This window comes from Lissotriton vulgaris, chromosome 11, assembly GCF_964263255.1.
Source record: "Lissotriton vulgaris chromosome 11, aLisVul1.2, whole genome shotgun sequence".
In the NCBI taxonomy this organism is placed as follows: domain Eukaryota; kingdom Metazoa; phylum Chordata; class Amphibia; order Caudata; family Salamandridae; genus Lissotriton; species Lissotriton vulgaris.
Window position 1 is genome coordinate 972,697,380 of NC_141699.1, and position 14,913 is coordinate 972,712,292.

A 14,913-nucleotide genomic window follows, 5' to 3' on the forward strand; every position below is an offset into this window, starting at 1 on the left:
CAACGATGTCCGCAGTTGACTCAAGTACGAACAGACGGCGGGCAGGGGAGGGGGCGGAGTAGCTCCACTAAAAGCAGTGAAGTCTGCATCAAAGCATCTGGTTTCATGATTGTCTCGAACAGACGGTGGGCAGGGGAGGGGGCGGAGCGGGGAGAGGGAACAGACGGAGGGAAGGCCAGATAAGGGGAGGGGGGAGGAGAGTAGGAGGAGGAGAGTAGGGGAGGCACGGCCTAGCGGCCGTGCAATCAAGAAGTGAGGGGGCGGGAGAGTAGGCAAGGCAGGCGGCTGGGGGGAGGGGGGAGGAGAAATGCGACGCGACATGGCAGGCAGGGGAGGGGGCAGAGCGGGGGTGTGGGAGGAGTGCGGGAACAGACGGCGAGGGGAGGAGAGTAGGAGGAGGAGAGTAGGGGAGGCACGGCCTAGCGGCCGTGCAATCAAGAAGTGAGGGGGCGGGAGAGTAGGCAAGGCAGGCGGCTGGGGGCATGTGCACGCGCTTTTAAGCTCAATGCGCATGCGCATTGAGCTTAAAAGTCACGGGCACTGCAAGGAATTGCCACGATTCCTTGCAAGTTGGACAAAGAGTGGATAAGCCCCCATAGTCTCGCTTGCTCGATGCGCATGCGCATCGACAGGCGAGACCTAAAAACTACATAGTAGAGGACCACTGTTGAACTCTTGCCCACAGTATATCAGAATGCATTTTAGGACTTAAAGAATTAATTTTTGTTAATGTCCTAAACTTCTTATTGGTTTTTAACACGGAAAGTGTAAACAGCTATAGGACAAACGTACCAACTTGGGGGCACACATGGGCTCTTAGCTCTTCAGCATGTTGTATGAGGACACAGTAATACACGTAGGTCTCAACACTTGAAGAGCACACAAAAAACAGAAATTATATAATCCTGGTCTTCTAAAAGATGTGTTTAGCCCACTTCTATATAACCAATTTAACATGACCAACAAAGAGTTTTACAAAATAATGGCATTAGCCACTTTTAGTTACCAAAATATAAATAAATACCCCCATTGTGTGTGAATGTGACATGAGTCCTATGGGGCTGTAGCAATAGCTGAATTGTCTGTGCAACCTACATGAAGACAAAGGACATGGAATAATACAACGATAATATTTCAGAACAAACACAAACAGGTCACTAAAACCAGACCCTGCACGTAGCCACTCAACACAGTTCTCCAGGAATCATGTTCCACAGTTGGCTCTCCCGCAAGCCATGCACATGCAATCCTAAAACATGATTCATTCATAACAATAATATTATATGTCAACAAGCAAAGTGAAGACAAAACAAAGCAGATAAACCGAGAGCCATCAACCCGAAACTCTATGCATTGTTTTAATTACTTCAACCCTAAGGGCAATGTTGAACAAAGAATATGCGATTGGAACAAGAAAAGAGATCAACCAGACACCAAACACAAACCATATAGGCAACTTCCAAAAACTCACAGGCTCAACATAGCTCAGCCAAGAAAAATTCAAACCAGCACCCCCCCCCCCCCACACTTTCTACTTTCTATCTCTGTCTTTCCATACACCCATCCTCTCTCTAGACAAAATGGCCATTGCAGCCCTCTAGAGTACTTGGCACAGGAAACAAATTCTGAAAATTAAAGGTTTTTTCAATTTCCGCAAGATGCAGTGTGAATATTTTTTGATCAAGCACAAATGGAACATGCTGAATTTGCACCTTTTAATGCACAGAAAAAAGGAGGGGCTCAGACAGATTGCCTTACCCTTGAGGAATGCAGGTTTCCAGGCAGCTTGTTAGCCCCATTGACTTATTAGTAAAGGACATAAATTGATGTAACTGTTTTCCCTAATCAAATGTAACTTCAACAATGTATCTTTGGAAACCATACCATATTTGTAGTTCAAAATGAAATACATTTTATTGGAGCTCCACAAACACAGAGGACAGTGGGAAAGATTTGCCACTTTACATAATAATGAATCAGAGCCAAGACACTTCCCTTGCTCAGTCACATGCCTCAGCCACACTAGGATGATGTGAAACCGAACCAAGAGACATCTGATGATCTGGTCTGTCAACCACTGTTTAGCTGCAGCGTCAGTACTCTGGTAGGAGAGTGGGTGGCTATTTGCCATCAAATCTACCGGTTTTGGGTAAGACCCCTCATCAGTCAGGCTGGCTTGAATCCAGTGGCAAAGTGAGCAAGGGACGAACGTCTGGGCATGCCCTGCCAACTAAGGGCGAATAAAGGAATGTTAGTAAAAGTAATTTTTGGTTTGTTCCAATAATTACATTTGCCCAAATTATATGTGCCCGTATTCTCTGACAAAGTTGGTTGCATACGTTTCTAGTTTCCCTTCTCCCTGAAACAGACTACTCAGGCTATTGACTTGACACTTCTCAGAAAGATTGGCAGTGACCATGATTAATCATAGTCAAACTTTCTTAATAACACAGCAATTTTCTGCAATTCATCTTAGCATAAAGCTTAACCAAAGAGTTATAATGGAGTTCAGTGGATTCTGGTTTCATGATTGTCTCGAACAGACGGCGGGCAGGGGAGGGGGCGGAGCGGGGAGAGGGAACAGACGGAGGGAAGGCCAGATAAGGGGAGGGGGGAGGAGAGTAGGAGGAGGAGAGTAGGGGAGGCACGGCCTAGCGGCCGTGCAATCAAGAAGTGAGGGGGCGGGAGAGTAGGCAAGGCAGGCGGCTGGGGGGAGGGGGGAGGAGAAATGCGACGCGACATGGCAGGCAGGGGAGGGGGCAGAGCGGGGGAATGATTTGTGTACTGTTCAGAATCCACTGAACTCCATTATAACTCTTTGGTTAAGCTTTATGCTAAGATGAATTGCAGAAAATTGCTGTGTTATTAAGAAAGTTTGACTATGATTAATCATGGTCACGGCCAATCTTTCTGAGAAGTGTCAAGTCAATAGCCTGAGTAGTCTGTTTCAGGGAGAAGGGAAACTAGAAACGTATGCAACCAACTTTGTCAGAGAATACGGGCACATATAATTTGGGCAAATGTAATTATTGGAACAAACCAAAAATTACTTTTACTAACATTCCTTTATTCGCCCTTAGTTGGCAGGGCATGCCCAGACGTTCGTCCCTTGCTCACTTTGCCACTGGATTCAAGCCAGCCTGACTGATGAGGGGTCTTACCCAAAACCGGTCCCTGGATGCTTGTTTCTGGTCCAGGGAAGACCTGGCTTGGCAGGTTCAGGCAAGAGTGTTCCCATGAGGAACAGGGTCAAGGCTGATTTGCATTTTGCTGGGTCTGAACTGGGGTGGCGTGAGCTAAAGAATGATGATGGATTCAACCCAAACCTGTGACTGGTCAGGAGTGTCTGAAATGTTTCAGCGCCATGTTCATCCTCTCCTTGTGCTTGCACATTCCCAGTAGAAACATTTATTTAAAGATCATTTTGAGTATTAGAATGTATATTTTGTATTTGCAATTCTCTATATGAATTTGGCAGAAATGTTTGCAGATTGTTCCCATAAAAATAGGTTTATGTTCAATACAATTATGTAAATGTGCTCCTAATAAAATGTAAAATTCACCTAACACCTGTGTTTTTTATTCCGATGAGAAAATATACTCCTGCTCCCCAAAAACGTGTGCCACGTGACCTCGTTGGTGTGGGGTTGCTAATATTTTTGAGAATTGACTCCGGGAGAAAGACTGCTCCTTGAAAGTTGAAGTCTTTCATAATGCTACCGGCCTACTAGTATTTTGGGGGAGTGATGTACTCTACCCAATTAATACTATTTTCATAAAACATATTTGTAAAAGGTAGCATTCTTTATAGATTATATTTAAGCTCTCATTAAAAACGAACAGTTATATTAAAAATGGCGAAAAGTTTCTTGCACCCGTTTTTAGCACAATAAATATTAAAATGCCATCAGATATAGCATAATCTCAAAGATTTTTTAATTTCATCTACCACTAGCTGTTACCCATTTCTTATTCATAGCTTCCATTGTAAGCCTCCATTGTCGATACCAGATCATAAATCTGGCAAGTCACTGCTATGACATAGCAACTTCTGATAACAAAACGTGTTACTCACTTTTGCTGAATCATAAAGGCTTCCTGGTCAGGATGCTCTTAGGCCTGTCTGGGTGCCTGGCAGTGAGCTGCTGCTTATCTGCTGCGACTGAAAGCAGAAAGCACAGCTGCAGGAGGGGGAAAGAAGGCCGGCAAGGTCGTGGGATTGGTTATGGATGGCAGGTATGATTTTTCACATTTTGGTAAGGGAGGAGAGGCCATGCTGTGCGTGGCTCCCCCATTACTCCTCTGCTTCTATGTAGCAGTTTGACAGCAGGGGCAGATGATTTGAGGGGGTGGAGGGGATACACAGCATAAAATTGTAGATGGGTAAAAAGTGAATTACAGGGATTTTTTTCATCTTGATAATCGGTGTGGCATCATAGACACTCATTGTCTATTTGATGTCACTCAGAACTCCTCGGTCCAAAACAAGCTAATAATTTCACTGCTACCCATCTACAATTCTACACGTTATGTATGGTTCGGGTACAGAGGCTTTACCATAAATAACTGGATTGAACTCCAGTAACTCACTGCTATAATATAGCAACAGTTGTTAACAAAAGCAGGTAGCCCCTCGTTCTATGTCATACAGGAATCCCAGGATGGTCTGGCTGGGCTCTCTAAGAGCCTGTAACAGCTGCGCAACAAAGGAGGGAGCACCGCTTCTGCAGCAGAGAGAAGATAAGGCCGAGTATGGTGGCAGTGGGTGACAGGAAGTCATGTACTTTTCTTTTAATTTGGGACAGGGAGGAGGGGCTAGGTTTTGAATGGCTCCCCATTACTCATTTGCCTCTGTATAACAGTTGAAAGCACAGGCAAATGAATGAGGGGGGGATACATAACATACAATTGTAGATGGGTAAGAGTGAAGTACCTCGATGTTCTTGCCTCAGAGTTCTGTGTGACATCATAGACAACTCAAGCTTTGCTCTTGTATATTTCATGTCACTCTGAACCCCTCGGTGAAAAAACAGCCCTTAATCCACTGTTATCCATCTAGAAATCTACATGCTATGCATGGCTTCCTTATGAGGCCTGAATCTATACACCAGATTCTAAATCTCTTAATTCACTTTTATGATGTACCAAAAGTTGATAACACAATTTTTGTGACCACTATTACTACGTTCATAAAGTCCTTCCAGGCCAGACTGACAGAGCTACTGGTCTGATTAGACTCATAGCAGAAAGCCCAATTGCAAGGGGAAAGGAAGGCAGGGAAGTTGGTGAGGTTTGGTTAAGGTAAGGCTTTTTTTTGCACATTTAGGGCAGGGAGGAGAAGCCATATTATGTATGGCTCCCCATTGCTCATTTTACTCAGCCTAGCAGTTATAAGCAGGAGCAGACGATTTTGGGGACAATAAATAGCATAAAATAATAGATGGCAACTACCATTTACCACTAGCAGTTACTCCGTTTTAAAACAAAGTGTAAACATCAGGAACAATGGGCAAACAAAAACACAGACTCAAATCATTTGTGCTGATTATAGAATCCTTTTCCTGCTAAAGGCTGAATGTGGAAGACCTACTTTGTAATCACCAGGTGCAAATGTTATTTGTGTTGTGGAGTTTTTACACCCAACTTAGCCTCAACCACTAACTATGTATGGACGTTATTGTCAAAACAAAAGGCTGCTCTCAAACTACATGCAACCAAATTGCATTATAGTAAAAATATAAATTACTATAACAGTCATTTAAAAATTAGATGAAGTTAGCCATGCTCCTACAAAAGCAGTGATGTGGATAACACACATTTCACAAAGGTAACTGCACAATCACCTTGTGGAGTGGTGTGGCTCACTGGTTAAAGGCGGCAGACCCGGAAGCAGAGAACGGCCCAGGACCAAGGTTCAATTTCCGACTCGGCAGGGTCGTGGACCAGGGTCAGTGGACTCGATAATTCTCGCCTCGGTGCCTACTCTAACCAGGGATCACACTCGGCAACTCTGGGCATTAGCTTGCCTTATCTCTACAACGGCCCCCCACATTCGCTGGGGATGCCTGGTTTCACCTTGGAGATACCCAGTAGGGACCATCTCACAGGGATAGCCAGGACGGGTTCCCCAGCGGTCTACAGCGCCACGACGCCTCAGGGCAGCAGTGCGCTTTACAAGAACACATACATTACATTACCTAAAGAAATGTTAAATGTTGTGGCATATAGGCACAGTCTGGCACTGCAATTCAATTAATTAACCTGCAAATGTTAGATTGTATTCACAAATTAGCTGCATGACACTAGAGTTCCAAAACCTACACTTCCAGTTCAAAGCAGTGACCAGTGGTTCCACCTGCAGACTCACACTGGGAAGTGCTTGTCATATGTACTGAATGTACTCCTGCTACGAATTTTAGCTTCTTTAATGTGCACCAATTCATCAGTATTGGCATTTACTTTCTTAGTATGTCTTCATAAAATCTGTTATTTAAACTATTCGCTATTTGGGAACCCAGTCTCAAAACGGACTATAATCTGCCTTTACTCCCTCAGAGAGAAGGTGTCTAGAACTGGATAAAGCACACCAGATGCTTTACTATCAAGGTGTCTGGTATTACGCAATTAAGCTGATGCAATATTTTTCTGAATAGTTATTAGTTGACCGAATTTAACACATAGATCATATATGCAGTTTTCATATTGCAACAAAAATATTTTCTAAGTCAAATGGATCAGTCACTAAAAGCATGTGCTGCAGGTTATTTCATGCCCTGACAGAGCCTTTTCTAAAAGTTAGCGGGTCACCTTCTAGTTGACAGATGCCGTCTTCAGACGTTAAACTGGTACTAATTCAGTGGTATTCTTGTCCATTTATTTTCAGCTGATAAAAAGGACAACATTGCACACACACACAAAAAAAAAATTGGGTAAGAATTTACTGGATTATGCCATGTAATTTGCCTTTTTGCCACATAGTTTTGTCATCTCTGCTGCATAATTTGTGCCGCCACTTCTACATAATTCCAGTAGCCTTACTATTGTCAAGTACACCAGGAACAGGTCTCCCTTCAAGTTAGACCTCTCACCGGGTAACTCCGAATTACTTGCACTGTCCCTATAGAGTTGTTATGGTGCTGGAGGTCATCTGATATGATGACTTGAAAAGGCCTCACCGGATTGGTTGCCTTTTACAATTCACTTCCAATACTGTAGTTCTCACCAAAGTTATTTTTTTCTCAAAGAGCAGGAATGTGCTATTGTTTGGACTGTACTTACAGTACCACCGCTTAGATCCCTCTTGCATGTCTTCCAAACCGCATCTCATTACTTGCCAATCCCTAAGGGGTAGCAAACTAATGTTAAATCGGAGAATATGTTTTCAATTCCTTCTTAAACTATGGAAAATAGCGTCCTTGGGGAGTACACAACATCCAGATAAAGCTGCAGGAAAAGAGCTGGTGATCAACCAGACATTCTTTCTGCTCTAGGGCTGTGCAAACAAACTGTAAGCCTGAAATGGCTACGGGGTTTGTGTTTCTCATTTCCATGTGTGAGCAGTCAAAATTGGACAGCTTACGCTGTGCATTGTGGGTCAATGGGAGGAGCAGGCAGGAATCACAAGAACCACTGTGTGCATTCCACAATGTCAAAGTCAAAACGTGCCACTGTTTTTGGCAAACCAACCAGTGTCCTTTAAAGGGACAGGGTCACAGTGCAGCAACATTAAAAACGTGAATGCCGTGAGGGATGTCTGCTGCCCAAAGCGGTCCTCCTGTTCAGCATTTTATATTGTCCTAAGAGTTGCAAGCCAGTTCCAAAGCACTGTTCCAATGGTCCAGTTCTAAGTTTCTTCTTACCCCATTATGAGTCCGCACCGTACGAAATGGGGGTCGATCTTTTTCTTTTCTTGCCCCCCATCTCTGGAATAAGCTGCCATTACATCTTTCGTCCATTTCAGATAATCAGCGCTTCTGCAAGGAATTGAAAACATGGCTGTTCTAAACAGAACTAGATATGACCCCAGTCAGTGGGATCTTCCGCAAGCGCCATGAGACCTACTGGTGATATGTGCGCTATATAAGATTCTTTGACTTGACATGAGTGAGGTTGGAGGATTTTGCATAAACATCAATTCACCAAAATGCCTGGGGTAGTGGATGTGCCATTGTGGTCCTTTTAAACGTTACTTTCACTCACACATCCAAGCTTACACATACACGTACATTGAAACACTCGCTCTCATGAAACACAAACTAAACACGCAAGTGCACACACCATAAACATTTAGAAACATTTTTTACTTACCTCAGCTGCTAGGGAGAGTCATATCAGCTAACTGTAATCCATTCTTTATTACACTAATAGTGAATAATAAACTATTGTTCACTATTGATGTAATAAAAGAATTGACAATAAACAAAGGAAGTTGAGCCCCAACTGTCATCCAGAAGGAGGAGCTGTCCTTAAGTTCCTAGCACAGATTTTGCCGGCTCTGAGGCCAGGGGTCACAAACGCACTGACAGGGGTCGCAAGGAACAAGCCATGGGTGCCAGATGCGACCCCTGCCAACCCCTAAATGATGTCCATTGATTTTCGACTTATTGTGAAAAGTCCCTTTGCTCTGAGAGAGATTTGAGAACACTTTGCATATCAAAGGGGAGGCTTGTTAAAGGACACTACAAATACTGTGCTGCAACAGCCTCTTTGTAAGCCTTGCGGGGACAACATGTTACAAAAGTCCACTCTTTTAGACTATAAAGAATTCGTACAATAATAATAACAGCTACAAGAAAGTCATCTAGGTCATTTAGCGTGGACGAGTGAAAGTGCCCCAAGATCATACTTGTTAATGCTTAACTTGCCTCCCTCAGAAATATGTCTGAACATGAATCATTTATATAAACGCATGACGCATCTAGGTTTATCAAGCTGTGGTCTAAAGTACTAATACACATAAGCATGAGCAAAACCCAAACGATGCAGTTCATTAGAATGAGTATCACTTGTACATATGTGACTAGCAAACAAGCCAACTTTATCAAGTTTGCATGTTGCACTGGGGCACCAGAAGAAAAACAAAAAATTGTCATTTTTGTCATTTTCTTACGTATCCAGTAGTATACATAACTATGAGAAATTAATCTCCTTTACAGAGGAAACTCCAGGACTTGGGTAGCTTCGAGATGTTCATCATCTTGAGATGTGTTGAACAGCTACCAAGTAGTCACGTGACATGAATGAACCTTTCTCAGCCACTGCAGATCAACAACCCTTTCCATGCTGGGCCACTCACAGCCTTGCTCTCAACTATATAGAAAACAAAAACAAAAATAATGTGTCTACCTGCCCCATATTGATTTTGTTTAAAAATCCTCAAACTGGAAACACAGGACATGGTGTGCCTTTGCAGTATAGTGGTTAACTAGTAGGAAGTTAATGGGCCAATGTCCAAACACCAAAAATCTACTTTATCCCACCGCCCAAGCACGACTGGTATATGCGAGTCAAAGGAACACTTGTCCCTATAAATCTATTTTTGTTTGTGAGAAGTCTGGAAAATAGGCATTGTTTGGGTCACAGACGTCCTGTCCTATCCGCTAGTGATGCTTGTGGTGTGGGGAAAATACAACTTGCATCATTCGAGTCTGACACCCAGGCCCATCAGCACTGTACAACCTTGTCCAAGGCACTTAATAATTTGACAATCACTTCAACACTGCACAGGGACAAGGCGCCATCCACGTGAGTTGGAAATAACAGCAGCACTCTGTCGAGACAATGATGCACATGTCCAGGCAAGCCCGTCTCTGCTTTACTAAAATGAAACAACTTCGATTTCAGGTAAAAGTGATAATTGTACAACTTTTTAGGCCTCCGCAACTCCACCTGCTTCTATTTCTTCCAATTTAAGTTTACTGACTGTAAATCAATATTTTACCGCAAGAAGGTCTTCTTCGATATATAAATCAATGTGTTAGGTTTAGAATTCCCTTAAGCGCTAGAGAAACGACAGTGAAGACACAATGCCAAGCGTGTGTACAGGGGTAGCATTAGTAGCCCCGCTACAACATGTCTAAAGCGGAAAGGTTGGTTCCTGCCCCGCCTCGGGTGGCAACTCCCTGTCTTGAAAGGAATGCGCAAACCCCACAGCCTCCCATACTAGGACGTGCGGGGCGCGAGATAGGCACGCGCATCCCCTCCTCTTTCAGTATTGCACTGATGCTCTTAGGCAGGGCTGCGCGAGGCGCGGCCCACTCGAGACCACACCATGGCCTACTGACGTCACCGCGCACAGCGTCCCACGGAAGGCGGAAACAGGGATGCACACCCTAAGCCTACTAGAGCCTAGGGGTACACAAACCGCACCCTAAATGAGCCAGGCGGCCTCACCCTCTACCACACCGCAGCACTGCATACAAATATTACATTAATTCATAATAGCTAGGCGGCCTTGGTAGTTCCTTTGTTTTTATGAACTAGATAAGCCCCCAAGGCAAATGAGTAGTTTCCTTTCGAATGAACAAAACAGGAAGAGGAGCTTGTGCAATGTCGCATGAGAATGAGGCGCCCGGCGCTCCACATGCAGTCTTTCCTGGTAAAGCAATCGTGCATTTAATTACTGTGAACTGTCACAGGTCAGTCACCATCAGAAGGTGCGGAGTAATGTCTCAGTCCAGTTTGAAAAGTGCTGTACTGTGTGAGATTAAACAACCCCGATATTTGAGATCATTAAGCAGGTCCGTATCTCCTTGCAAGGCAGCATACCTCGGGGCACATATTGTGGTGTTATGGCCCACAGTTAAAAAAAATATATTCACAGGATAATAATTTAGCTTACAAAATGATTTCGACCTGCATTGCTGCACGCATCATCCCAACTTCAAGTGTAACGTGTGACCGTTATAGCGCATAAAACGAATGGAATTGTACTTTTTTTTAGTCCTTTTCAAATGATCACAGACTCATACTTGTAAATAAAAAAGGCAAACCTGGTGAGTTTTGTAAAAAAAAAAGTCAATTTGTATTAAACTTCTTTTAAAACAGACGACTTTTGAAACCATGTTCGCAGATTAAAATTACACTGTGTTAGTAATTCCATTGTACATCACAACATTAAAATCTTTGTCTTTTCTGACCTGGGGTAGGGGGTGGGACCTCACAACAGGGAACCAAAAGGAACCGCACGCCTGTTAACTTGAATTAAATAAAGCTGCAAACTTGCAAGACACGGAAATTACACTTAAAAGGCTCAACTGTAAGAACTAAATAGCTTCCGAGGACAAAAGGCCCATTTGTCCTGACAAGTCCAGTATAATTACTGAGAGGAAACTGTTAAGTAGTTGTGGAGTTACAGATAATTGGATTTCGTGGAGTTTTCACAGGTTGGCACCGGCTGGAACAGCTGAGTCTTCAAGGCACTCTGTGGACACGGGGGTGCTGTAGGCCCCGGGTCACACTTGGAAAGAATTAACACTACCCTTTAAAAGGCTAGTCGTCAAAACCACGTGTCACCAACAAAACATTTGTGCAGATGCGGAACATTTCTTTTCACAGCTGATACAAAAATACAACCTATATTTTCCAAAGTCTCATTCGTTACAGCAGGTAAACAAAATAGAAAAGATTTCCACAAATGTCAACAGGGCCCGCCGCGACTCTCCTTCGCTTTTGGCATTCAGTGTTAGTGACCCTAGTTCAGATGTGCAAATACTTGAGATTGGATACACTGTATCAAAATTCCAACTTTGCATACTCAGACGTGGATTCAGTTTACTTGATCGATGCTTTCATCCGGCCTCCCTTCTCGCCCATGGAGAGACACATCCCTTCCTCCTGACCCAAGTGCAGTCAATGCATCTCGATTTACCATACAGTTTTTTTGTCTCATGGCACGATAATCTTCTCTGCAGCGCCTATACATTTTGTGGTGATCCAGTGCAGTCAGGAAATGCAATAAGGGATCTGGTCAGATGCAAAACATCATCCCGAACCACTTGTGGCCGTGCACCCTTGGCATCGGCTGGTTGCAGCTGGAATTCTCGTATGCAAAGTTGTTTTCAATCATACTCCATTTAAGTAGTGCATTGTACGCCCGTGCTGCTCTCAGAGAATAACACACGAGGAGCAGCACTGGTCGCCACTGTTTGGCTGAGAGGCATAGTTCATTTGCCGGACAATCTCTGCAAACAGTTCGTCCACTGAGGTCTTATGTTTGGCCGACGTTTCCAGGAAAGGGCAGTTCCATTCATCGGCCAGGGCTTTGCCCTCCCCGTACGAGACTTCCCTCTCGCCTTCCAGATCCACTTTGTTGCCCACCAGGATCATGGGCACCTTCTCGCAGCGCTTGACACGGATGATCTGGTCCCTCATGGGCTTGATGTCCTGGAAGCTCTGCTGGTTCACCAAGCTGTAGACCAGGATGAAGCCCTGCCCGTTCTTGATGTACAAGTCTCTCATGGAGGCAAACTGCTCGGTCCCCGCAGTGTCGAGAATCTCCAGCACGGATGGCGACGAGTCCACCTCGATCTCTTTCCGGTAGAAGTCTTCTATCGTCGGGTCGTACTTCTCGATGAAGGAGCCTGTCACGAACTGGACGGTCAGCGCGGACTTCCCAACTCCGCCCGAGCCCAGCACGACCACTTTGTATTCTCGCATGGCTCCGGGCGGCACACTCCCTCTCTCCGCTCCCTCTCCCCGGTAGCCGGAGACCGCTGCTATCCGAGAGCCCGGGCAGGCTCAGGTCATCCGGCACAGCTCAGCGGGGAGGTCTTATTCTTGCAGGTCGTGCCCTCCCTCCTCAGCGCAGGCTCAGAGAGGCTGCAGGCGCACCCCGGCACCAGACTTGTGCTCTGTGGCTCGCGCGGCTCCTCGCGCAGCCTGCCATACCTTCCTGTTAGTTGCTGCCCACACTCTACTTATCTCAAATTACACTCGCACTTCTGCAGCAGGCTCGAGCTGATTGGCTCGGCGCGCCCGCTGCATGTGGCTGGCTCGCCGGTAGCCGCTCGCCCATTGGTGGAGACATCCTGTCACGGAAAGTGGCTTTGCTGCCGATCCTTTACCTATTTATGATTGGTTATTTATATGCCGATAGTGATTGGGTGTCACTTTTTTTTTCTTTTTTATTAATCTAATTGTAGCTTCCTGATAGAAAAGTGCTCGCCACTGATAACCACGGGCACCACCCTCCTCCTTATGCCTTTTTCTATTGTCCCGGAAAGCAACCAGCGATATTTCAAAATGGATAATGTCTGGGAACTGGCGTTTCTCTTTCCGCCCTGCAATACTGTGCTTTTACTTTGTGCGGTTTTCAGATGTATACATGCATACATATTTTTGCTTGCATCTGCAAATGCGGCTACTCCCTGCTCTTGCTAGTGTGCTGACTTTCAGCCTATTTATAGTGACTACTCCGAGAACACCTATAATTTCCCAACGAGCAGCTGTGTTCGGTGCCCTGAAAAGCTTTTCAACAGGCAATTAAAGCATCACGGTTTTTCTGTGGCTGCTGCATTTGCTACAAAGTGACTCAGCGGGAACGAGACTGCTGCTCGCATCTTTGTATCTGCGGCCCACACTCTTTCTGCGGAAAAATACGTTTTAATCAATTGTTCCCTAAGAGGGAGCCGAACCCGGTGCTGTGCGGAGAGAGCGCGTGATGTGGAGAAAGCTAGAGAAGGGCGGACGGGAAGAAAGGGACAAGATGAGAGAGGCTATATGTACATTTATCGACATGTGCCTTATTGTAGGGGCAGTTACTACAAGCATGCGCATTAACACGCCGCATAAGCTTCAGTAATTACCTGATTCATCTAAGCATTATATGGACATGTATCAGGAACACCTGCCGTTTGCATTCAGATTGATGAGAGATCAAACGCATTTGCAGCAGGAATGTTAACCCGCTGAGCTGTCATACCTATTTAAGCGATCTAATGACACCAGCAGTAGACTGAATCTACGATGACGTTTCACAGATGTGCGTTGTTTACATGATGGCCTACTTCATCATGATTGAACGACTGCAAATGAACACGTGCTCTGTTGTGATAATACTTGCTTGACTTGTTTGCAAAATACAGAACGTCATTTACTAATTCGATCAGCAGAACCCCTTAGTTCCCATCTCCAGTATGCTGATAGGTAACATAATCCTGTCAGGGTAACTATTAACTTGTTAAGGCTGGCCTTTGACACAGCTTTAGTTGCCTTGCCAGACTACCATAAAACAACAACAACAACAAAAATAGATATAATAGACATGTAAAGGGGGACATTAAGTGATCAGGCTTCATCCATTCGTTTGTTATTGTGCCATTCACATTTTACTTCCTCCCATGACATCATGCAGATCGGGGCATTGGGCCGGCCTTCTTTACCAATTGGCTCCCTTCACACTGAGTAACTGCACATATCCTATGTACAGTGTGCACATCCACCTATAAATAGTTCCTTTCTCTTGAGTGACAACGCTGGCTTAAAGTATGCTTACTTGATTTGTTCAATGTTAATCTGAAATATTATCCGCTCATTGTGCCTGCATTTCCATTTCCTTTTAAATATTGGTGTTATATAATGTTTAAGTGACATAACACCGTAGCTTGCTGCGATAAGTGACAGTGAAACTGTGTTGTTGCTTGAGACTTGAGCACTAGGTTAGGTGACGATTTATAATTGTATCCTTCACAAATAATAATACAACACAGCATAACTGAAAGGCTTGTTAATAAAAAAATCAACCTCAATAAAATAGATTAGTCAATGTTTTTAAATACAACATTTTTTGTTGTAAGTGAAAAAGTGTTGACTATAGGTTGCACGTTTTCTTTTTTTAACTTTTCTTTTTGAGGCATTTGCTTGCAAAAAGCATGACCATTGTACCAACTTGCCAAGCCCAAACCGATTGGCTTT

At 44.4% G+C, this 14,913-nt stretch overlaps 1 protein-coding gene across 1 annotated transcript; it reads right to left on the reverse strand.

The window, feature by feature from the left end:
• Positions 1–10,999: 10,999 nt before the first annotated feature.
• Positions 11,000–12,926, reverse strand: RAP2B (RAP2B, member of RAS oncogene family). The gene has a single exon (XM_086944157.1). The coding sequence runs from the start codon at positions 12,655–12,657 to the stop codon at positions 12,106–12,108; it is 552 nt and encodes a 183-aa protein (XP_086800283.1). The 5' UTR covers positions 12,658–12,926; the 3' UTR covers positions 11,000–12,105.
• Positions 12,927–14,913: the final 1,987 nt, after the last annotated feature.